Source organism: Belonocnema kinseyi, chromosome 9 (genome assembly GCF_010883055.1).
Source record: "Belonocnema kinseyi isolate 2016_QV_RU_SX_M_011 chromosome 9, B_treatae_v1, whole genome shotgun sequence".
NCBI classification, from domain to species: domain Eukaryota; kingdom Metazoa; phylum Arthropoda; class Insecta; order Hymenoptera; family Cynipidae; genus Belonocnema; species Belonocnema kinseyi.
In genome coordinates, this window is record NC_046665.1 from 79,099,097 (window position 1) to 79,123,217 (window position 24,121).

The following is a 24,121-nucleotide window of genomic DNA, read 5'->3' on the forward strand; positions in this document are numbered from 1 at the left end:
TCGAGATGGGGCAGTTCGAGTTGTTTCTGTCAAAACTGCGCGTTCTGAGTATGTTCGCCCCATTTCGCAACTTGTTCTTTTACCTATTTCCCCCGAATTTTACTTTTAGTCAAAATTAACATTGTATTATTGCGATCTTTGTGTAATCTCGCAAGGTGGCCGGTATGTTTGGGATTTTCAATAGTGTGCCGTTTTTGTTCATACGCTCCTGAATATCGATTCAGACCCGACGTCTGAGTTCGTGCGTTTTCGGCTTCGTTCGCCTCAGCATCGATCGCGTTGACCGAGCGAGATTCATATTCGTTTTCTGATCTCCGCACTGAAACCTTTCCTTACGAAAATCCTCTCATGTAACACCGCTTTGTGTTAGACCGCAATACTGGTGGATATCAAGTGTACGGCATTTTGTGTTTTCTACAATAAACTTGTTAAAATTGGAGTGATTTCCCTTCTTTTATTTTCAACATCCACTGCTACCGCAAAAAGACAAAACAGGCATTTTCAAGAGCTTTAAAAAGTTTCAAGGGATCTCAAAAGACTTTAAAGGACTTAAAATATGTTAGGTTATTTTAAAAGATTCCAAGGAATTAATAATGAATTAAATTGATTTGAAGGGGCTTCAAAGCGTTTGAACTATTTTAGGATCATGCATTTTCTAGAAATTCGGAAGATATTGAAAGGTTTCACAGGACCTATGAAGTTTTAAGATATTTTAAAAGATATATTGTTAATTTATAAGATTTTTGAGGCTTTTAATGGTTTGAAGACATTTTAATATATTTATTTAGGATTTCAGGAAATATCACCATACAATTTGTCGGGATTTTATAATATTTGAGTGAATTTTAAAGAATTTATTGAGGAGAAGTGATGCATTTTGTAGGATTCTAAATGTTTTAAGAAATTTAAAAAGATTCACAGTAATTTTTCATTAATTTTATTAATTTGAAGGGATTTCACGGCGTTTGAAATATTTTAGGGCAAAGAATCTTCTATAAAATTTCCAAAGATATATAAACATTTTACAGGACATGTAAGGTCATAGAATATTTTAAAAGATTCCAAGGGATTTTTTAAGATTTCCGAGGATTCCAATGATTTTATAGGGGTTTAAGAGCTCTCAAGGTATTTCAATAAATTTTCTAGGATTTCTAAAAATATCATCAGATTTCATCTAATTTCACGGAATTTCATAAATTTTTAATACATTTCTAAGAATTTATTTTAAAAACTGAGGTATTTCGTGTAGTTTCAAAGATTTCAACAGATTTTAAAATATTTTTTTGCAATTCAATTGGAATTCGCCCTCGAATCTTATTGATTTATCCTGAATCCTGAAGTTTTTGCTTAATTCATCATGAAGTCTTTAGAACTCACCTTAAATTGATAAAAAGAGATATTTCGGGTTTCACTCATGTAAAAACTACGAATTGTTTGCCGTTGAACCTTAAATTCTTAGGCATTTTTTGAACATATTTTATATACTCTTTAATTTTAAAAATTCATGTCAAACTTATTCAATTCAATTAATTTTTTTTGCATAAAATATTTTAAATTACAGATTATTGCGAAGATAAACTGGATAAACGTTTCGTTCAAATGAACGAAATTTTTTTCCCTATTTTTATTTTCCCCGTCAATATTGTTTCAACTGCAATTTAAAATATGCAGTATAATTCTGTTTCAATAATAAATGAATTCCAATATAAATGAGCAACATTTTAGCCCTTTTTATAGTTTACATAGTTATCAGTAAAAAATGTTCACCTGAACGTTCGAAACTTCAGGTACATACCAAAAAAATAAAATACGTAATGGAAAATATGTATTTTTTCACTCAGAGTGAACTGATATGACTTATGAAAGGCTTAAGATTGATTAAAAAAAAATTAAGTAACCAAAATTCGCCTTTGGTATTAATTTAATTAATTTTTTCACTTTGTTCATAACTTAATACAGATTTCCAAATCTTTTTTTATTGAGCAAACTTTTATTCGAATTTGGACGAGACTCGCGATCAATACCTCCTTATTTTTTAAATTTAAACAAAATTTGATCATCAGAAGTCTGAGGTCGTTCCTCCTTAAGAATTACGAAAGTTTTTTGTAAACTTTTTACGATTTATAAAATTAGAAATTCAATTAAATAACTCACGCGAAGTATCAGCTGGTATATATTTATCAATGCAGCATTCTGCTACTTTACATTTTAGGTAAGAATACCCTGCATAAATTCCTGCCATTCCAGCTCCGGTAAATCCTAATGGAATCAGGGGTATAAAACAATCTGCATCCTGGATGTGCAAAACGAAGAATACCACCGACAGGGCTTGGTAAATAATATCCTTCATCTTTATAAAATAAGGAAATCGACCAATGCATTTAATGCAGTTGGTTTTTGAAAAAGCGGGTGTAAACCCTATATATTAAAATCACAGAGAACAAAATGCAATACCGGGTAAAACTTTTCACGCCGTATATAGGTTATGTTGATACAATCACTTGTCACAATGACACACAGGCGCTCAAGGTCACAAATCTTTAAACACGCACGCGTTTACAGTGTTGCCTTTTGACCCTTTGACAATGATGCCAAGTTTTAAGTTTTAAAGTTTATAAGATTATAAGCTTATCAATCATAAATGTTTTGCAGCTCGAATTTCAAAGCTGATCTTGAAGATTTTTTACATTTTCTCCCCAATTTCATGAAATAAATCAATGATAAATTCAAGAAATCTATAAGCTAGAAAAGGTATTGCATTTTAAATTTCGCGCCAGTTTGTAGAATTGCTTCGATTTTAGTGTAATGCGTACGTTATTTATTTACGTTGATTTGCATTTCCTAAAATGGCAATAAAATAAGATACACGTTGACAGATTAAATAATTTATTAATAGTTATAGAATCGCATTGGGTATTAATTACTTCCGACTTTAGTGACAAATTGAAGTAACAGTTGACAAACTATTATTTCTGTAATTGGATTAATTTTTCACACTTTTCCTTTGCTGAAAAAAAAACCAGTTTTTGTATGCACGTGTTCGCGAAAATCCTCACCGTGCGCGCGCGCGTACCTAATAGTTTGTCAATTCTCTGCAGAGCCAACCGCGCTACAGTGCTTTGCAGAGAGAAAAAGTGCTTCTTATTCTTCCCGGAAATAATTAAAAGTGGAATTTCAACGATGGCTGATGTATCCATACATATGGGTACAACGCGCAAAATGTCTTACGGATCTTATAATGGCAAGCTGAGTGGTGTCGAGGGCAAAACCCCGTTTTTAATCGGAGTTTCAGGTGGTACAGCCAGCGGCAAGGTAAGTCTATTTTTCTGACGTTTTCAATACCATCGCAAAACATTGTGATGAAATTTCCAGGAGAGGAATGTTGTACGAAGGAGCTATCCTCTGCAGATGAATATTTGGAGTTACAAATTCATTTGTTTATCCAAGGAAGTTTTAATTGTTTTGAATTTTCTAAAATTCAATGATAATCAATCAGTCATCACATGGTTCTTATGTAACTATTAAAAACAGTAGTTTATTATTTGAAGTCAAAAATTAATTGTCTGAATCATTAGTTTACGGTTGCACATAACTTTCGGCGGAGATGATTGTACATGGAAATAATTTAATGCTTTGTGTGCATGTATTGTATTTATTTATATAATATGGATTTAATCAATAATCTGGCACATTTGCTGTGACGTCGCGAAACTTATTTTTTCATATTATGTCAACTTATTATGATATGCGTTTTCATTATATTTGAATAAACTGAACTTAGTTTACTGAAAATTTATTTTAATTTATTATCGCAATATATGAAGAAAGATAAAAAAAATTTCCCTCAGCTTTTAAATTTCATTCAACTGTTCTTAAAAAATAAAATAATGTTCTTATTTTATTAAACAATTATGGCACCTGTTCAAGCGGAATGAATCAATCTTAATGTTTATGTTTACGAAAAAGTTATTTAAAAATTTTCAGTACACATCCAGATGATTCATTTTCTTTTTTTAATTTTTTAAGCGAAGGTTAACGGGAAAATTACATACCTCGATTTTCGTATCTGAATATTTCAGTCGACAGTATGCAAACGCATAATGGAGAAACTTGGCCAAGTAGACAAAGACCATGACCAGCGACAAGTTGTATGCATATCACAAGACAGTTTCTACAAAGACCTGTCCAAAGAAGATAAGATGAAAGCCGAAAAAGGACAGTTCAACTTTGACCATCCAGACGCATTTGATGATAGTTTTATACTTCGAACTCTGGAGGATATTCGTGCTGGGATCAAATGCGAAATTCCTGCCTATGATTACAGAACTAACAGTTTGTAAGTTTTCCTTTTCTTTCTTTTATATTAAGTCTGGCGAGAAAAAGCCAAGCAAAGTAATAATGCAGATGTATTAGATTGGTAGATGGAAAAATAAATAAGAGAAGAGTATTAATAAAATATATATATGTATTATCTTACAATGAACATAATTACATTCACATAATTACATTCATGCAATTCGTCAGTATTTACTTTTTACTATCAGTAATCTTCGTAACTTTTTCGTTTAGTATTATTTCTCCTCAATTCAGACCTGTAACCCCCGCACCTACAAGGACGTCTTCGGGGAATGTATTCATCTTCCTGTAAAATAGTTTTGTTTTGTTTCATTATCGAGCGGTTTGAATGCGTTATTCGAAGCTCAAAGTAAATTAAGTTGCTATCACTTGCGACTAAAATCATTTAATAGAAAACTTTTTCAGTTATAAAATGTTTACCCGATACTTATTTTCTCGATTTGCGAAAACCAGATTTTTTACAAATGTATGCGTATTTGTATGTTGTGCTTCGTGCAAATATTGAAAATCTTGTTTTAGAAAACTCAATTATATTTTTTACAAATTTTTTTCTTATTTTGACACTCATAAGGAAGACGTCTTATGAATTTTATGCAGGATAAATAACTTTTGTGACTAGGAGAATTTTTTCATAAAATAGAATTTTCTTATTTTTCTCTCAAATGACAGATACGAAAAAGTCTTTTTTTTAAAGTATTTTTAGAAAAAACTTCTCCCAGTCTCAAAAATTATTCATTTGGCATAAAAATGGAAGGGTATCTTTATTATATAAGCCGAAACTGTAAAAAACCATGGAAACAAATATTTTCGGGAAAACGGCATCTTTTTATTTTTTCTCAATTTTTTACAGTTTCTGCTTGTATAAGAAGGATATCTTATAGGTTTTATGCAAATTGAACTATTTTTGAGCTTACGAGAATCTTGTTGCCTAAAAATATAATTTTTAATTTTTTCTCGTAAACGATGCAAAATATCACAAAAGAGGAAGAGGTATTTTCCATATAAATTTTTAAAGTCGGAATAAAACTCACAAGATGTCTTCTCTATTTAAGTACATATTCAGCAACAAAATTGCAAAAAATATAAGTGTGTATTTTTAGAGAAAATCTACTTTAAATATTTTCAGAAAAACCGCCACTATTTTTTTTTATTTTCAAAGTTTTAAAATCTGAATATGAAATAAAATGATAATTATCTCAATTCAGTCAGAAGTTATACAGTTTTGAAAGAAATTAAGTAAATTACCATAACTTTGGACACATGTTTTTTTTTCGCAAATTGAAAAAATATTTAGTTCCCAATTTCCTCTGAAAAAATTACATATTTGCTCCACGAGAAATGCTGTGACTGATCTGAAATTACTCAACCTTAAATGTTTTCCAAAATAGAGTTATTGTGATTATTACGATTCTAGTTAAATAATTGAGCAATTTCAACCCATGTGGGCTTTTTTAACGGTAGTAGTAATAAAAATACTGCGATACAATACAAATAAAGAGGTCGTCTAATGATTTTGAAAAAGTCCGACTTACAAAGAAACCTCCATCGCCACGTCCAATTCCTCCATATCCGTGTTGAAGTGTTGAGAAAGGTGTAGCCAGAGCTACAGGAACAGCAATAGGGATGGGAATGGGATACCCATAACCACCACGTCCTCCTCCGTAGCCTCCCAATAGAGAATGGCCTCCTCCGTAGCCTCCCAATGGAGAATATCCTCCTCCGTAGCCTCCCAATGGAAAATATCCTTCTCCATAGCCTCCCAATGGAGAATGTCCTCCTCCAAGCATGTTGTGTGCTCCTCTGAGGAATGAAAGTTCTTTTTCGAGTAATGAATATCTTCCTCCGTGGTGCGGAACACCTCCGTGGTATGGAAGTTCTCCGTGGTACGGAAATCCTCCTCCGTGGTACGATTGTCCTCCGAAGCATCCATTTCCTCCGAGTCCATTGTATAGCGAATTTCCAAAATATCCACCAAATCCATTGTACAAGGGACTTCTGCACTTTTTGCAAGCTTCCAATTCAACCAGGCAGGCGACCATTAGAAGCCCCACAATAAATAAGCACATGACTTTCTTTTCCATTTCAGAGATTAGAAAGCCGTTTTGAAAAATAAGTCTTTTAATTCACGAGCCACTTGTAGTACGGAGTAACAATTGCACTATTCGATAAAAAAAAAAGATTTGAAATTGATTGATAGATTGACACTCGAGTTTGGCGGATTTTCGAATGATATTTCGGAACTCGGAGATATGAGTTTTATAGTTATATCGATATGGCAGCACGTGATTAAGAAAAAAGACAACTCAGTATATTTAGGTTTATTTAATAAACAAAAATATTATGAGGAAATGAAATTTTTCAGAACGGAAGAACGTCCTTATTTTGAATTTCCATTCAGTTCCTGCTTCCGACTCGACACTTCCTCTGAATTTTGTACGCACCTTGCGTTTTTGCAATTCAGATTTCTTTTGTTGATTCCGTACAAGTGGAAGTATTGCATAATTTTCAGAGAAGTCTGTTTTTGATATCAAATATCGAAGTATTTGTGGAATTGATTTTATTTTTGTTTGGAGACCTTGAGGTCCGAGATAAATTTCTCCGTAACTCCCTCTTTATTCATGTGTCATACAACTGTCTCTAATGAGCCGATTACAATGTTATTTAGAAACATATTTCTCTCATTTTAACTTCTTTTGTGCAATTAATGTTACACGAATTGACTTTCTTGAATATTTATTTAATAAGCTGATTTATTTTAAATGTCCATCTTTTTAGGTCTTCTTGTGCAAGTTTGTTATGCAATTTAACTTGTTTAAGTATATGTTTAAAAAAATGCTTCTAAATATATCATAAACAGACATGTCGTTTTTTAGGATTCAGTTTATTGTACTGTTCTTGAAAGATCGGTTCTGGGTCATTTTAACGAAAATTTTTATCTAAACACAATGATCGATTTTTTCTGTAATTTCACATATGGTTTTTGTTTCCAAAAAGTAATTCTAAAAAAAAAATTATTTTTTGATAGAGATGAAATTACTAAAAAATAGACTTCTGTTGTGTAATTTTTTATGGATTTATAAGATTTGAAGAAAAATTACTTCCTTGTGGTTAAAAGGGTTTCATTTAAAATTGTAAGTAATTTTTATCTTTTTGAATTATGGTATTATTCAGTTTACCATGCATAATTCGAAAAACTTTCACTTACCAATTTTCTATTGTGGAAATTAAGTTTTAATAGTACATTTTTCATTTTAAGAATTTAAAAATGCAGTTTTAAGGAATTAAAAATTAGTATATTTTGAAATCGGCGATTTTGGATAAAAAAACCTTTTTAGGTGATCAAACGTGAATCCAAATTATAATGCTTTTTAAAATTGAACTGCTTCCATTGGAAAATCTTAGCAGTTAAACAAAATGTAAACGCTCGATTTGAACTTTATAAACGAATTATAAATTACATATTCAAAACTGAACAAAAGGGTAAAGTTTGAACTTTATAATTTTTATGGTTCTATTTGCAAAAACTTAATTAGTCAAATTGTTAAATTTTGATTATAATAAATGTTGAACGCCTATAATTCTTAGAAAAAATCGAACAAGTTGAAGATATTTAGAAATTTTGAAAAGATTAAAAATTAATTTAATTGTGGAAATGATTTAAAATAATTTAAACAAAGTATCTACGTGTACAAAAAAAGTCTGGCTAATCGTGTCGAAAATTCGGTGAAAATAGCCCACGGCCTAATTTAAAACATCGTATAGATTTTTGCAGATTTCAATAAAAAAATCTAAAAGCTTTTTAGGAATCTCTGGGAGATTTTAGGAAATATTTTTAATTTTTCGGGATTAAAGAAAATTCAGGAAAAATTCTAGTTATTTTAAAAGATGTATAGAAGTTCTGAAACAATCTCAAAAAATCTCAAAAATAATTTCAAATTTGAATTATAATCGTTCAATTTGTAATATTTTTTGCTTAGCATTGCCTAAAATGATTTTCAGCTCAGTTTTTATAACTTCAAATGGCAAAATTTGTAGCTTTAGAGTTCGAATTTTTTTATGTGTATAATTTGTGTCCTTGAACTAGAGTGGTATCTTTTGGAATCAATATATTCAGAAGAATTAAATTTTTGTCCAATGTAACTATTTAATTAATAATACTTTTGGAAAAAGTATTTTATATTTCAAACTGATTAACAGTTAAAGAAATTCTAAAGGTTGATTTATGGACATGCAAATTAAAGAGTTTTTTTTGTAAATTCTTAGTATTGATGTTTAAACCATTGAAAAGATGTTCAAAAGTTTCTCAGAAATATTAAAGACAAACAAATATAAATTCACCTTCGTCAGAAATTATCAGTACAATCAGCGAAAATACTATTAAAAATCACTGCTTAATTTGAAACGTAATTACTTGTTCAAAAATGGAGAAATTTTGTTTGAAAGCCTTTCAAAAGCTTACTATTTTTGAACTATTTCTCGAACTGTGTACTTTGAATTCAACTTGTGACATGACCTAGTTGCTAGGAACATTGTAGAAAAAATCTCAAATTCATAACACACAGTTTTTGAAGTCTTATCTTCAATGTTTTTATTTAAAAACATATTTCTAAACAATACAAATTGAGTTTCTTGAGTATATTTTTTTTTACTAATTTTGTTTTCAAACATGCTTCTTTTAAAGTCATCTTTTGCAATTTTGTTACACAATTTGACTCTTTTAAGTTTATCTTTTTCTTAATGTACTTCAAAATATTTAATAAAATCGAATTAATTCCGAATCAATACTAATTTAAAAAATTTAATAACAAACGTCTAATGTTTAAACGAATGTGCTCAATTTTTGTTGTAGAATAAAAGACCAGATAACGACGATATATCCAGCGGATGTAGTTTTGTTTGAAGGCATTCTCGTATTTTATCACCAAAAGATAAGAGACTTGTTTCACATGAAACTATTCGTGGATACAGATTCGGACACGAGATTAGCGAGAAGAGGTAAAATTAAAATTAATTTGCACATTCGAAATTCGTATAAAATTTAAAAGTTTTAGCGTTTACTTTCTTAAAACTTGAATTATTTTATAATTAAAGCACTTGAAAGATGGTATATTTTAAAGGTCGTTTCTAAATCCCAAATAAAAATAAAAACCCATATTAATCTTTTTCAGTGCCAAGAGACATAAAAGAAAGAGGAAGAGATTTGGAATTTGTCCTGAATCAGTACATGAATTACGTAAAACCGGCTTTTGAAGAATTTTGTCTGCCAACTAAAAAATTTGCCGACGTCATCATACCCAGAGGAGCTGACAATACTGGTAAATGAACTAGTTTATATAAATTTTATTACAGATTGCGGACTGATCGACAAAGTAAACAAAACTTTAACTATATTAAATGATAAATCTGACTAACAATAGCCAATACTAATCTGAACTTTGTATTTTTATTCAGTCGCTTTAGAACTAACGTCTCTCTTCTAGATTCTCTTCTCAAACTATCACAGCACCCTCTTTCTATATTCTGAAAACCAACGAAGTTTTTTTTCGAAACTCATAGCTTCAGAAAAAAAGCCTTTCTATCTCACAGTATTTGATCAATAACACTCATTTCGCTCAGCTACTCGTTCCGATTTAGAGTTCTATCTCTGTGTTCCAGAAAAATCTTTAGAATCATCACTTGTACAATTCCTAAATCCTGAATCATTCCGTAAACAAACAAAAAATATAAGAAATTCTTTCTAAGAAGACTAAAAATTTTGAACAGTTGCTCTCTACTTCTCAAGTTTTTACTCTTCTCTGAAGTTTCTAGAATTGTTTTCTGACCGACCGGGTACTACGAAATGAACAGCAGTAACCATTCCATTTTTTGAAATCTGCATCTGAGTCGCTTATTGAAAAATCGAGCTCAGTTCACTGAATAAATGTGGATAGTTTCGCACAAATATTAAAATGAGACTTTGAAGGAAGGAACCTCAGATGCAGGTAAATTGACAACTTTTGAAGAATTGGTTCTTTGACAAAGTCTATAAAGCTGATATTTAGTGGGTGCTGCCCGGTGGTTGAGGGTTAAGTCTCTTCTTAATCTGCGAGCACTGAGTAATCAAGTTAACTTTCGAAAAGTGAGCGATCGATTTCGTTCTTAAAAACATACATGGTTTGGTTGTTGTATGTTTTCAGTGGCGATAGACCTTATAGTGCATCACATCTTGGACATTTTGCGTATCAAAAAGGCTGATCATTCGTCCGCGCAGCATCCATACATCTACCAGCAAAGGCGCACTTCGACATCATCTGACACCCTCAGCAGATGACTAGCTTAGGCCGTTCAAGGCTTCATATCGACCTTTGCAATATTGAGACGCTACCGCATCTTAGCGGCTGCATCTCCGCCGAAGTCTTCGCACCATGAAAAAAAAACTGCCGGGAAAAGCCAACTGTCGGCATCTATTTCATTTTAAATTCCAACTAGGAGTATGATACCTTCGCCGGAGATGCAGTCGATGCGTTTCGTCATCTTCAGGGTGTCCAGCTGTCGGGAAAGTCAGCAAATCTTGCAGCAACTAATTTTTTTCAAAGCGTTCAACTTCAATGTCATTAAAAAAAAATTAAAATGCTGTCAGAGTTACCCTTTTTAATATGCTTAAAACATTTAAGGCCCTGTGAATTTTTTTAATCGGAAAAAAAGAGAACGCCAGGAAACGTAAGAGAATTTCAAATTTTATTCTCAATGGACACCCTGATCGTGCAAAGCTTAATTTAGTCAAGTATTCTCTTCTAGTTTTTACATTGTATCTGCAGACTGATTCATTCGTAGGAGTATTTTACACTGTCTTTACACCAGACTTTTTTTATTGGGCAACGGCTGTTTGTCCGTCGAGTTTGTATCAACATGAAATTTTACATTCCTGTATCTTGCTAAATTGTATGATGTGAAAACAAGTTTTGTAAGGAATTTTTAATTTTTCAAGAAATTGTCCATTTTCTAAGAACTCTGTGCGAGATTTTTTTGGAATTGAAGTGTGTTTTGGTTATTGCTGACTGAATAATATTTACATTTCAACATTTGCAATACATAAAATAGGACTTCCGCAACCTTTGGGATGAAGTGTGTGTGGCAATGAATTTTATATTATGAAATTTTACAAAGTAGCTTTTCAGATAAAAAAACTGCCTTCGGGATAAATGTTTCCTGTGTACATTCCATTATTAGTGTCTACTCTTTTTATTCTAAACGCCTTGTTCTTTTTTTTAAATTGTTAACAAACACACTTCGTGAATGGGAACGTCGGACAAATAAGCTGGCCTACTTTTTTCTGCCTGTCAATTACATAATTTCGACTTCTGATAAAGTTCCTTTCAGTATCTAGTTCTTTTATGATCTTTTTATTATTTCCAGTAGTGATTTTTCACCTATTTTATTGTGTATTCTGTATTGTAATTATAATAAATGATTAGCATTATCGCTAATTTATACATTCTTCTATATTTCGTCGCCCTATCGTTATACTACGCCATGTCCACTTTTAGACAATTTTGAACCATTATGTTTAAACCCATTAAGTATTAAACTTTGTTTTTAAAGAAAATTTTCAGATTTTTCATAAAATATTGTCGTTAATTAAAAATTATAATTATATCACGCTATGTCCTTTTTGCATTGCACTAACAGAAAAAATGCCAACTTAGAAAATATTCTATATGGACAACCTCACTTCCATTTGATATATTTAAAAAAATATTTTTAGTCTTAAAAGTAAATATCGGAATATTACTCGAAAGTCAATAATTTGGGAATAACTCATTGCATTTGAGCACTGCAAAACAATAAAATAATGTAAACTATCATTCTGTTAAACTTTTTACTTAAGAATTGCTTTATAGATAGGTCATTGATAAATATTTTGTGGACATGGCTTAGTATAATCCCGAGAAAAGAACAGAATTTTTCGATTTTCATATTACACATTGTCCAAAGACAATTTTCCACGTCAATTAAAATACATTGATACTAATATAATATTTTTTGCTAATATGTTCTTCTTCGCGGATTATTTTTGAGCGATAAATTTATTTCGATATTTGGCAACGTTTTGTAGAGTATATTATGCTTAAACTTTGAACCTAATTCTTTCAGTTCAACAGATGCGGGACATGGCATACTATAACTTTAGGTTGACGAATTTTGCGAACCGTAATGTTAACCATGGGCGCCAAGTATTTTCTTTTTAAACCAATTTTTCTGACGAACTCTGTAATAAATTTGAATTAAGATATTTGATTCATTATAATTAAATCTATTCAAATTGGAGTCGATTCTTTGAACAATGTACAAAATAATTTAAAACAGCGTGCAGTAACGCTCAAATTTTGACCACTTGACACAACGTCTGTAGGTTTTCAGAATTTCAGAGGGTGGCCGCTCGACCGGGAAATGGTAGTGAATTTATTTTTTGACCGGGAATTTTACACATTTTTAGAAAAAATCTGTCCAAATTTAATTTCAACAGTTTTTGTAATAATTTGATGAATTTGTATCTTTTTCAATTACGATATTCAGTTTACAATATGTAATTCGAAAATCTTTCACTTCAAGATTTTAAGTTTGAGTTTACATTATTCATTTAAAGAAATTTAAAATGCAGTTTTAAAGATTAACAATTAAGAATTAGAAGCGTATGAAATAGTACAATCTTGGATAAAAATCCTTTTTAGTGAATCAAATGTGAATATAAATTATAATAATTTTTAAAATTGAACTATACATTAAGGATGAACAAGTGGATAATTTAAAATATTGTTTGTTATAAATTAATAAAATTAACAATTGCATAATATTTAGAAATATTTTATTCTTCATGTAAAGTCAGATGTAGCTGAAATTCAGAACGTTTAAATGAATGAATAACTTTTTCCCATTTTCATTTGATCAAAAAATATTGTTCCAGCTACAATTAAAATAATACATTCGAGATTTATTTTGTAATCTGTTTTTTGCAATATAAATTGAATCAATATTTTGGCACTATTTCTAGTTTACAAGGCATCAATAAAAATTTCGTGCATTTGAACTTCAGAACTTCAGGTACTTTAAAATCAGTATGTAGTTGTAAATCAAATATTTAAAACTTAACAAAAGACTACAACTTTTATTGTTATATTTGCAAGAAAATTTAACTTGCAAGTAAAGTTGTAAAATTTTAATGCATAATGAATATTGAACGCTTATAATTCCTAAACAAAATTCGTATAAGTTGAAGAGATATTTAGAAGTTTGAAAAGATTTCAAATTAATTTCAAATGATTTCGAAGAAAAAAATTAGTAACATTTCAAGTATTATGAAAGGCTTCAAAGAATTAAAAAATATTTTCTCAAGATTCCTAGGAAAATTGACTTTATTTTTTTTAATCATTAATTTGAGGAGAATATTTAAAAATATTTTTAAAATTGTCAAAAATGAAGCCAAAATATTTTTAATTTTGCAAGATGTAGGAAGAATTAAAATCATTTTAAGAGATGTTTAGAAGTTCAGAAAAAATTGCAAAAATAATTTATAATTTGATTAAATGAACATGTACATTTTTCAAGATTTAGAAATTAAATTTGGAAGCTTTTAGAGAATTTGTTAACTACTTAAAATGAAAATAACTAAACTTTTAAGTTAAGAAGTGTTCAGTTTATAAAAAAAAATTTATTCGATCAATTTGTAATATTTCGAGCTTAAAATTGCTTAAAATGATTTGCAGCTCAGGTTTTATTTTAATGTTTGCGAACAAGGGAATGCCCGGAAATTTGTGTGGATAAAAACGGCCACCCTGCTTTCATTTATACTTACAAGTATACGATACTCGAAAATAATTTTCAGATACTTTTTTTTTTAATTTTATGTATCAAGAGCGATATAATTAAGAATGCATAATGTTATACACCGAATAAAGAAATATGTAAAAGATAAAAAAAAATAAAGAATGACGTACGTTCAATGGACTGGTTTCTTATTTAAGAATTATTTGACTCGTCTTTCTGAATTAAATAACAATGGAAAATTATTATTACACTGATTTTTAATTTCACAGTTGGTTTAAACTTTTAAAATTTAGATCATTATTCCTTTAAATTTAAACATTAGTGAATCTAACTTTTTTTAATTTGGAGTTTAATTGCGTCTTAAATATAATAATTTTCTTCATCTGCTTATATTTTCTGTTCCAGTTGCTATAGACTTGATTGTACAACACATACGAGATATCCTAAGCAACCGACATAGCATGGAAATACTGGAGTCAGAAAGTCCACAAAAGGTCGAGGGAGTTCACAAAAGGCCTCATTAGAATAATATTATTTTAAGCAGTTACAAAAAATATTTTGTGTTGGATTAGCAATTTTAATTGTTATCTGTTCAAATGCTCACTTATTTTGTACTTCAAGGGCAGAATCAAAAAGCTCAACAAATGCCAATTGATGAAGCGAATTATGCGGAAATGGCAAGAATAAGTTAACTGTTTTAACTTTAATTGAAAAAGAGCGAAAGTCGCGTGAAAGTTCAGACTAGCTACAAATCTACACTTTAAAGTGTAGAATTCTATTAATACTAGGGTTTTTAATCAGTGAAATTTTGCTGTCATTGCCATAGAATTCTCGCTGTGATATTGTTTTTCTATTACGTTTGCGTGTAATTTTCATAGTGTGCTTGATAAGGAATTTTTATTTGTGAGATTAATTTCGTTAATAATTTCGATTAATTTCGATTGGTTAAAAATGTACAAAAGATGTATCAAAATAACTTAGAAGTAAGAAAAGTGTGATCAATGATACGCGCATTTAGAATGGGGAATGTATAGTTTTTATGCATAAACGTATAATCTTTGACTGTATACTCAAATTGAATCTCGGCTTTATTCATTCTCTCAAGTTACTTCATTAACTTTGTACATCAAAACTGAAGCAGAGATTATAGATACAGTGTCACGAATAAAAAAATTGTAATTAATAATAAAATATATTTAATTTCTTAGATACATCCGTTCATTGGTAGTATAGTTCCAGATTCATCCCATCGTGTATTTCATCTAAAAATATTATGTTAAAGAAAACTTGATAAAATTAGAACATATTTTTAAATATGCAGAACAGCAACTTCAGGTATGCCAGCTATTTTTTAAAGTGACCATTATTTTTTTAGGGTAAATGCCTTTATGAAGTAAATAATATTGGGACACAATTATGGAAAAAGTGACTCATCGGGAAGCATGAAAATGGTGAATAGTGTTTAAAATTAGTTTTAAATGAGTAAAAATCTACTTAAATTAACGAATCAAAGGATACAGTCCTGAAGTGTAATGTGATCTTTGAAAATCGTGTACCATTTTTTCAGTACTATTTTCTCCCAATGTGTTCCGGTTTGAGCAGCGATTAACTTTTTCAAATCGCCAATTGTGTCTGTATTGTTGCATTTAACGCGAACTTTTTTTCCTAGTCGATCATTACACACAACTTCCAACATTTTTTCTAAACTTTCCTGCAAAATAATAAACTTCATGAATGAAAGAAGAAACCAAGTTTCAAAACTTTCTTAATTTCGTGACCAAATGAAAATTATAATTTAAATTTATCATACATATTTTAAATCGACATAATATTTCATCAACACTTTCACTGCCACTTTATAGGTTAAGTTAAACCGAACATGTAATTGGTAGAATAATCGTGGAAATCTTTAGACAAGAAATTTTCTTATTGATATATTCATGTCCAATATGATTATCTATCTGATTAAAACGGTATCATTTTTTTTAACGCATAAACTTATAATAATATACTTACTGTTTGAGAATAAATTTAAGTTTTTATTTTCCCTCCTTTGCAGATATAAATAACGTATTTTAAATCGGTTATATATTATTGAAGAATAATTATACTGCACTTTAGAAATCCATGAATTTATTATTTTTATTACAACTATAAAAATGTTCAGTTCACTATCGTATAATTATCGAAATACAAAACAATCTGAGAATGCCAAACATATCTTTTGGGCCAAGCGAACCAAAATTACTTGCTAGGAATCGATTTTACCGACGGAGCGTGAGAAATTTTTTCGGCATTTTTATCCCCCACCCCCCTCATTTTCGATTCGAAATAAACTTTTCTTCTTCGTCCATGTGAACATAACCTCAAAATATATTTTTTTCTAAGTTTCTTTCAAACCCAACTTACGTTCACACGAAACGAGATATCAAATTGAAAATTTAGTAAATTAAATAGGAAGCACCTAGAAACGTTTATCTGGTCGTAAACCTTCACAAATATAAAGTTTTTTGTAACAAATGTTTTTCCCTCAGAATTATAGACATTTAGGGCCATAATTTCTCGGCGTTTCTCATTTAATTTCCAAATTTTCAACTCGGTATCGCGTTTCGTGTGAACATAAGTTAGATTTGAAAACAAATTGGAACTACGTTCACATGGCCTTTATTTCCTTACTCAAAATATTTTTATTACAATGAGCAGAATTTTTTCAAGAGAGCTATAACACTAAAAGCTGGATATGAATATGTAAATAATAAGGTAAAGGGTAAATTAAACGAATTGTTTAATATCAAGTAAAGTCAAATAATATGTTTATTGTATTTACAATGTATATCCTATTTGATTAATTAAGATGATGCAAACAATTGAATAAGATAAAGAGTCGAAGAATGAAAAACTAAACGTCATTAACAAAAATCAACCCGAGCATCCTCGACATCCACAATGAATGCATTCAACGATTCTTCCTTCCTCTAATTTAGATTTCGGTACCCGGCAGATGCAGTTAGTTCCAAAACTAGTATCGCGAGTTTGAATGCATCGAAGACAGCACAGATTCTCATATCCCACTTTTTTCCACTTAGCAATGAGGTTTTTGTCTGCAATATTTTCATTTAAGCAGTACTCGTAAAGATCTAAAAAAAAGAAGATTTAGTTTAGACATTTGACATATTTAATATTTTAAGAAAAAAAATATTATTGATTGCCATAAAAAATATAATATATATTAAAACGATAAAATATCATGATGCGCACCTCGACTAATGGCTTTCCTACGATAAAATAAATCGTAAATGTAACGACTCTTCTGATGGTGGACCTTGAAAATCGGCCACAACGATTCATGTTTTCTTTTACCTTCATGAGGTTCAGTTTCCGCTGAAAAATAAGACAAAAAACAGTTAATTAGTTAATCACCAGGGTGGCCAAAAAGCTACGTTTTCTAAATTCCTCGACTTTTCCCTGACCAATTTTTCCTTTTCCCTGACTATTAATATTCATAGGCCAGAATTTTAATTTGGTAAGATTCTTAAATAGAAACTTTTATAAAAAGAATAAAAACAATTGCCAATTAAAATCTAAAAATTTCAGATTTATTTATATTAATAAAAAAATATGACTTCTACCATGAAAGATACATTTTCAATCCAAAAAGATGAGTTTTAAACTAAACAGTTGAATTTTCGAACGAAAAAGATTATTATTCACAAAACAATTTATTTTTAAACTAAATTGTTGATTATTTTAGAAGCAAGTTGACTTTTCAACAACAATCCAATAATCCAAAAGGTTTATGAACAAAATAGTTGAATTTGTGATAAAATAGAAAATGAATTTAAGAAAAACTTTAATCTTCCACAAAATAATTAGAATGTTAACAAAATAATTGATTTATTAACGAAATACTGAAATTTTCAAAAAAAAAGATTACTAAGAAATAGTTGAATTTTGAAACAACTAAGACGAATACTCTACCAAAAAGATGAATTTTTAACCAAGAAGATTATTTTTCTAACAAAGAAGACAAATTTGTGACAAAATTAATGGATTCTCAAACAATTAGTTACATAATCAACTAAAAAATATCACTACTGTGATGAATCGGAAATCAAAAAGACGAATTCTCAATGGAAAAGATTAACTTTCTTACAAAAAGGCGAATTTCGAACAAAATGAATGCATTTTCAAATAAATAGTTGAATTTTCAAATAAAAATCACCCATTTCAACCGAAGCTTGGAAAGTAACTTTCTCAGATAAGAAAAATAATTTTTAGTAACAAAAAAATTACTTTTGAGTAAAATAATCGGAAAATAGTGAGATTTTCAACCAAAAAGATGAATTTTGAACTAAAATGACGAATCATCAACTAGAATAATAATTGTATTTCCAGTCTAAAAAATTTATTTTCAACCAGAAAAGACGAACTCTCAACGAATACTGTAATGTTAAATATTTGAACAAAAACACATTTAACTGAAAAACAAAACAGAAACATTTAAATTCAACGAAAAGGCCAATTTTCAAACAAAGTAATTGACTCCTCAATCAACAGTTACATTATTGAAAAAAAAATTAAATTACATACTAACAAAAAATATGAATTTTCAAACCAAAAAGACAACAAGGATGACTTTTTAACAAAATTGTTGAATTTGTAACAAAATAATGCCAAACTAAAAAGTAAATATTCTGGAAGAAACAAATAATATAATACAATAATAAGGCCTATTAATTTTGAAATGCTTTTCTTCATGTAAAGTTCTGTTTTTTACAGCAACAAATACTAAATTTAAAGTAATTTAATGCTCCTTTCATTAAAAATTTCCACACTTAATTTATTATGGCGTAATTGTCCATAGAAAAATGGGCTCCAAAACAATCTAAACAAATTTGTTATATTCCAAGTTTTTATTCATTGTTTAAATCGAATATCATCAAATTATATATTTAACAATTACACCAAGTAATTTATCTTATTGCATTCACTCTAAATCATCCAAAACATGCCCATTTACAAATGTAAAGCTGAATTTAATCAAACATAAAAAATAAACAGGATAAACAGACATAACCAAAATTAGACAAGACTTACCTTCACGCATTTTTTGTTCCAATTCCTCCAAAGTGGGTTCAATTAATTCCCAACCTTCTGGCGGTGCCTTTTTGCTGCGTCGCACTTTTGGCATCTTGAGTTTTAGTTTTGTAAAACAGCTCCAAAATAAAAACTAAAACTTTCACAAATGCAAACTAGAAATGACACCAAACTAAACGACAAAAGTACATTCTCCCCCACTCCCCCCACATCCATGTTTAATTGCACATGCGCCAGACTACTGAAATCAATTCAGTACCAATAGCGCAAGATTTAAAAAATTCACGAAAAATTATATTCTATCATCTAATAATCCAACAGTTTTGAATTCTATCATCTGAAATAAATCAGAGATAATTACAGACCACATTTTCACTAAAATAAAAGAGAAATCAATAAATATTTGTGCATGTGAAAGGAAATTCAAATTGAAATCGCTCTAACCGCAATTAATATTTATAAATATCAGTTCTAAAAATTTTATGTGAATGCAAAATACATTTCGATGTGTAATTTTCTCTCATGGTTTATGTGGGAAAATTATACATTTATTGTAAATTTTGACTGTTTCTTGAATGAATATCCCTGCAAATTGTATTAAATTTACAATAAAAGCATAATTTTCCCATAACAATCATAGGGCAATAGGACATAAAAATATACAAGTGAACTTTGTACAAAATTCACACTCAGAATCATGGTAATTTTACCGAAAAGAGCGACGAAAATTACAGAATATTTTGTATGTCCTATGATTGTTTCGTTAAAACTGGTACCTGTAACTTTTTACGGTGAATATCTATCAACCACGTCAACAATCAACGTGATAATTAGTATTTTCGTGCAGATTTCAGAGCCGGCTCAAGTCTTTCCGGCACCCTTCGGCTTTTTTTTTTTTATTTTCTTCAAGAATTAATATAATTTTAAACAATTTTTATCTATAATTCTTTACATTTTCTTCAAGTATCCAAATTATATCAAATTAACAAGAAAGTATCCATTTTTATAATTTCGGAAAGAAATTAACAGAGAAGAAAACATTTTGCACCAACCTATACCGCTAACTAAACTTTTTGAACTTTCAATTTTTATAATTTTATTTGAAACCGTGTAGATTACAGCTGAAAAATGACATATATTAATAAAAAGAAAAAAAGAAAAATAACGGAGAGCGAAGAGAGAAAGTTTCAAAGAACCTAACCTTCAAAACGCGGCCCTGGTCCCGGAAGTACGTAAACTCCACATCTACACATCGAAATTACGAAAATACCGTGTGGAATGCGCATTTGTGTCTGTTTGCGCGTACCGGAGTGACACGTGAGTGTGTGAGTGCATGGGTTTGGGTACTTTTGGTTTTTCAAATAAAGCACGATGGTGATCCAGCAGGAGGTACTTTCTAAAGCGGAGGATATTGCAGATCAGGTAAAAAGTACCAATATATATTCAGGACTTATCATTCTCAAAGCTCAGGCGGGCACCAAGCGAAATTTTGTCAAGAAAAACCCTTGTGATTGCCCAGAGTGAGAATGAGAAACTAGAATTTTTCTGTCAACGTCATCTTAACCTGCTAATCCGGTCCGGACACATATTTTTATACTTAACACTTAAATTATTCTTTATCAGTGCTTTAAAGTTATTATCAGTTTTACTATTGAATTTCTACGACACTTGTTCTTATTATTCTCTGCGCGATAAGCGTGCGATAAGCAGGTTATGGTTATGAGCGGTTAAACATGCTACCACACTGTCAGAGAACAATGGGGTACAAAATTCGAAAAAAATGACAGAAACTTGTAGAATTTTTTAAAATTGAGCTCTGGAATGTAAACTGTTCTTCTAGGGAAGTGTTGAGATGATGATTGAAGAGATTAATTGTTTGTATCAGGATGGACTGGTATCAATATTGAATCTTGATGGCCTACTTTTGTTTGGCTTAATGGCATTAATTTCATAAGGAAACAAATGTAGGTTTCGTCAGTGTGCCATTCATAGAAAAATTATTTGGTGCTACTTTTTTTTTATAAGTTACTCTGGAATTTTGAAAATTTAGAATGTGCGTGTTCATTCAGTTCTCAATCTGGTTAGATTGCTTTCATAGACCTACTTAAAACCAGCGAGAGTGTTTTGGAAGCTTTTGGAATCTCTGATACCTTTCACCAATATTTTACATTCGGTAGCAAACTTATAATATGTATATTGGTTTGAAAGTATTTTTCTGCTTGTTAAATTTTGAGCATTTGCAATATTTCAGATTAAACTACTTTATAAAGTCACTCTAAAGAATGTTTACTAAAAAGATTTTGTGGTCTAATTTTGACGAACACTGGAAAGTCTTCGTTTTTATGTAGTTGAAGTTCTGAACGAAATATTTCTTCCCAATTCTATTTTATCCATAAATATTGTTCCAATTCGTTTCTAAACAAATTTTTCTGAATTTTCTGTTAACAGTCTTTTCTTTGCAATATAAATCAACATTTTTGCATTGTTCATAGTCAACCAAACAATTATTCAAATTAATCATCTAAATTAGAAAGTAGAGTTTTTTATAATTGAAAAGCATGTCAATTGATATAACGAGTCTGAGGACCTTACTATTTTAAATGTTCCAAAGTGAAACATCTTTTTGAAATCCTAAAAACTTGACAAAAAAATGTCTTAAAAATAAATTAAAAGTCTTGTTTTATAAAATTTCAGGTGATTCGCAATGGGAAGTACATATTGCCAACGATGGCACGGCTCTGTCTGATAGCAACATTCTTAGAAGATGGATTACGAATGTGGTTTCAATGGCATGAACAAAAGCAGTATATGGACATGTCCTGGGGTTGTGGAATGTTCCTAGCCACATTATTCGTCCTCATCAATTTACTTGGTCAACTGGGAGGTTGTGTAATGGTAATTGGAAGATTTAAAGTGAGCATCGCCTGTGGTGTTCTCTTATTCATCGTCGTCCTTCAAACATTCGCCTACAGCATCCTCTGGGATATGCACTTCCTATTCAGAAATCTGGCTCTCATTGGAGCTCTGGCTTTAGTCTTGGCAGAAGCTAGAAGTGACAGCCGATCTCTCTTCGCGGGTGTTCCAAGTCTAGGTGAAAACAGACCCAAGAATATTCTGCAACTCGCTGGAAGGATTCTCTTGGCTTTTATGTTCATAACTTTAATTCGCTTCGAGGTCAGTTTCCTACAAATCCTACTGGACATTGTTGGAAGCATCTTGATGTTGTTAGTCTGTATTGGCTACAAAACGAAGCTCAGTGCTTTACTTCTCGTTCTTCTTCTGTCGTCCCTCAACTTCTACCACAACGCTTGGTGGACAATTCCTGACTACAAACCTCTCAGAGACTTCCTTAAGTACGACTTCTTCCAGGTAAAACAAAGTTCAACTAAGATTTCATTTTATGATTCAGAATAGCATCGCAAGGTATCTAGTGACCTTGAAAACCTGTCTTTCTCCTTAAATGCTAATTGGCCTTGATGAAATAGAGCTGGTTAAGTGCCTATTTGCTATTCATTCTTTTTATTGAAATGCGAAGGCAATTCCATTTTTTAAATCTATTATAAAAGAAACTTCTCGTTTAAAAGAAGAAATAATTCTGTTGGCTGCTTTTTTTATAATTAATTATAAGATAGAATTTATCTTTTGTTGCCTATAGAAATAATAAAGAGATTTCAAGGCACTTTTTGTACCACTGTACTAATCTTCTTAGAGACTGCGAACAGACTTTAATATTGTAAATAATTTTGTAATTTTTTCTATACTTAACATTGTAATAGTAATCGATGATTGACAAAAAGTAGATCATCTTACACAATGAGATTTTTTAAAACAAGTTTCCGAACGACCTATATATAATTTTTTTTTAATCAAAGTTTAACTCCAAAGAATATGGAAATATAAAACTAAGTGATCAAGGAATGTTTTTGCGATGGATATGGATTTTACACGCTGCTAAAGGTCGCGTGACATCACATGCAACTATGATAAAACAAAAAAAAATCAATAATCTTTTTAAAATATATGCAGAACAGATACAAATATTGAAAAATATGGGATAAATGACTAAATTCAAGATTTATTTCATTTTAAATGTAACGCTTCAAAACATTCTCTCGTTTTAGAGTATGATAAATTATTATAAAGCGTTTAGGAAAATTCTATAAAAACATTGGCACTCACAGTTCAAAAAATATTACGAAAAAATAGTGAATAATATTTACTGTTATTTGTAATAAACGTTGATAAATCGATTTTTAACTGTACTAAAATCTTCGTTAGTATAAAATTAATAATTTTAGACCGCATTTTGAATAGTTTGAATAATTGCTTTCAAATTCTATCCTAAAAAGTAAAGCAGCTTGAAGAAACAACAAACTTGTCGGACAGACTTGAAAGAGATTTTTAAAATCCTTAAGGGCATGTGATACTTAAAAAATTATCGATTTTACCAGTTTTAGGTTCCGACGGCTTTTTTTCTTTAATAATCAATATTCTGTTTTAAAAATTTGGGACATGATAGCGACCATGCTAACGGACGTCCCCACACACTTTTTTTTGGATTAATTCAAAAAAGTTTTAATTTAGCAAAATCTGATTAATTTGCATAGCGCTTAGGAATTAGTATCGATTTTACCAGTTTTAGGTTCCGACGGCTTTTTTTCTAGAATAATCAATATTTTGTCTTAAAAATTTGGGAAATGATAGCGAACATGCTCATGGACGTCCCCGCACACTTAATTTCTGTTTTTTTTTCAAAAAATTTTTTGATATTGCTAACAACGTGTGTATATTTGGAGGTTATGTATGTTACAATTCTCCTGTGCGTTACTTCCAAACTGCACAATATTTTTGGCCGAAAACTTTG

General features: G+C 30.1%; 5 protein-coding genes across 8 annotated transcripts in view; 2 read left to right on the top strand and 3 right to left on the bottom strand.

The window, feature by feature from the left end:
• Positions 1 to 2,530, bottom strand: part of LOC117180874 (torsin-1A) — a 12,561-nt gene extending 10,031 nt beyond the window's left edge. Inside the window, exon 1 of the mRNA XM_033373437.1 lies at positions 2,155 to 2,530. Coding sequence (XP_033229328.1) covers positions 2,155 to 2,350 — 196 coding nt within the window. The 5' untranslated portion in view covers positions 2,351 to 2,530. The remainder of the gene's footprint in view (positions 1 to 2,154) is intronic.
• The window catches only part of LOC117180875 (uridine-cytidine kinase), a 23,704-nt gene extending 8,337 nt beyond the window's left edge, over positions 1 to 15,367 (top strand). Inside the window, exons 2-7 of one of the 3 annotated variants that reach the window (XM_033373440.1) lie at positions 2,213 to 2,332; positions 3,099 to 3,312; positions 4,080 to 4,336; positions 9,206 to 9,351; positions 9,525 to 9,671; positions 10,533 to 10,666. In XM_033373440.1, the coding sequence (XP_033229331.1) occupies positions 3,181 to 3,312; positions 4,080 to 4,336; positions 9,206 to 9,351; positions 9,525 to 9,671; positions 10,533 to 10,666 (816 nt within the window). In that variant the 5' untranslated portion in view covers positions 2,213 to 2,332; positions 3,099 to 3,180. Of the gene's footprint in view, positions 1 to 2,212; positions 2,333 to 2,851; positions 3,313 to 4,079; positions 4,337 to 9,205; positions 9,352 to 9,524; positions 9,672 to 10,532; positions 13,118 to 14,565 lie in introns of those variants that run through there. The other 2 variants (XM_033373438.1, XM_033373439.1) reach the window with 2 other exon arrangements.
• LOC117180877 (ubiquitin-like protein 5) lies at positions 15,227 to 20,107 on the bottom strand. Of its 2 annotated transcripts, none has more exons than XM_033373443.1 (3): positions 20,034 to 20,107; positions 15,679 to 15,871; positions 15,227 to 15,422 (listed from the first exon to the last, which is right to left on the bottom strand). In XM_033373443.1, exons 2-3 carry the CDS (start codon positions 15,854 to 15,856, stop codon positions 15,379 to 15,381), a joined length of 222 nt encoding a protein of 73 aa, XP_033229334.1. In that variant the 5' UTR covers positions 15,857 to 15,871; positions 20,034 to 20,107; the 3' UTR covers positions 15,227 to 15,378. The 2 variants fall into 2 exon arrangements, with proteins under 2 accessions (XP_033229334.1, XP_033229333.1); XM_033373442.1 differs by lacking the exon at positions 20,034 to 20,107 and adding an exon at positions 16,177 to 16,421.
• Positions 16,978 to 19,459, bottom strand: LOC117180876 (protein BUD31 homolog). Its single transcript, XM_033373441.1, has 3 exons — positions 19,258 to 19,459; positions 17,419 to 17,541; positions 16,978 to 17,297 (listed from the first exon to the last, which is right to left on the bottom strand). Exons 1-3 carry the CDS (start codon positions 19,349 to 19,351, stop codon positions 17,080 to 17,082), a joined length of 435 nt encoding a protein of 144 aa, XP_033229332.1. The 5' UTR covers positions 19,352 to 19,459; the 3' UTR covers positions 16,978 to 17,079.
• Positions 20,108 to 20,510: 403 nt separating the features above from the next.
• The window catches only part of LOC117179672 (surfeit locus protein 4 homolog), a 6,356-nt gene continuing 2,745 nt past the window's right edge, over positions 20,511 to 24,121 (top strand). The window contains exons 1-2 of the mRNA XM_033371693.1: positions 20,511 to 20,679; positions 21,952 to 22,626. Of these exons, the coding sequence (XP_033227584.1) occupies positions 20,629 to 20,679; positions 21,952 to 22,626 (726 nt within the window). The 5' untranslated portion in view covers positions 20,511 to 20,628. The remainder of the gene's footprint in view (positions 20,680 to 21,951; positions 22,627 to 24,121) is intronic.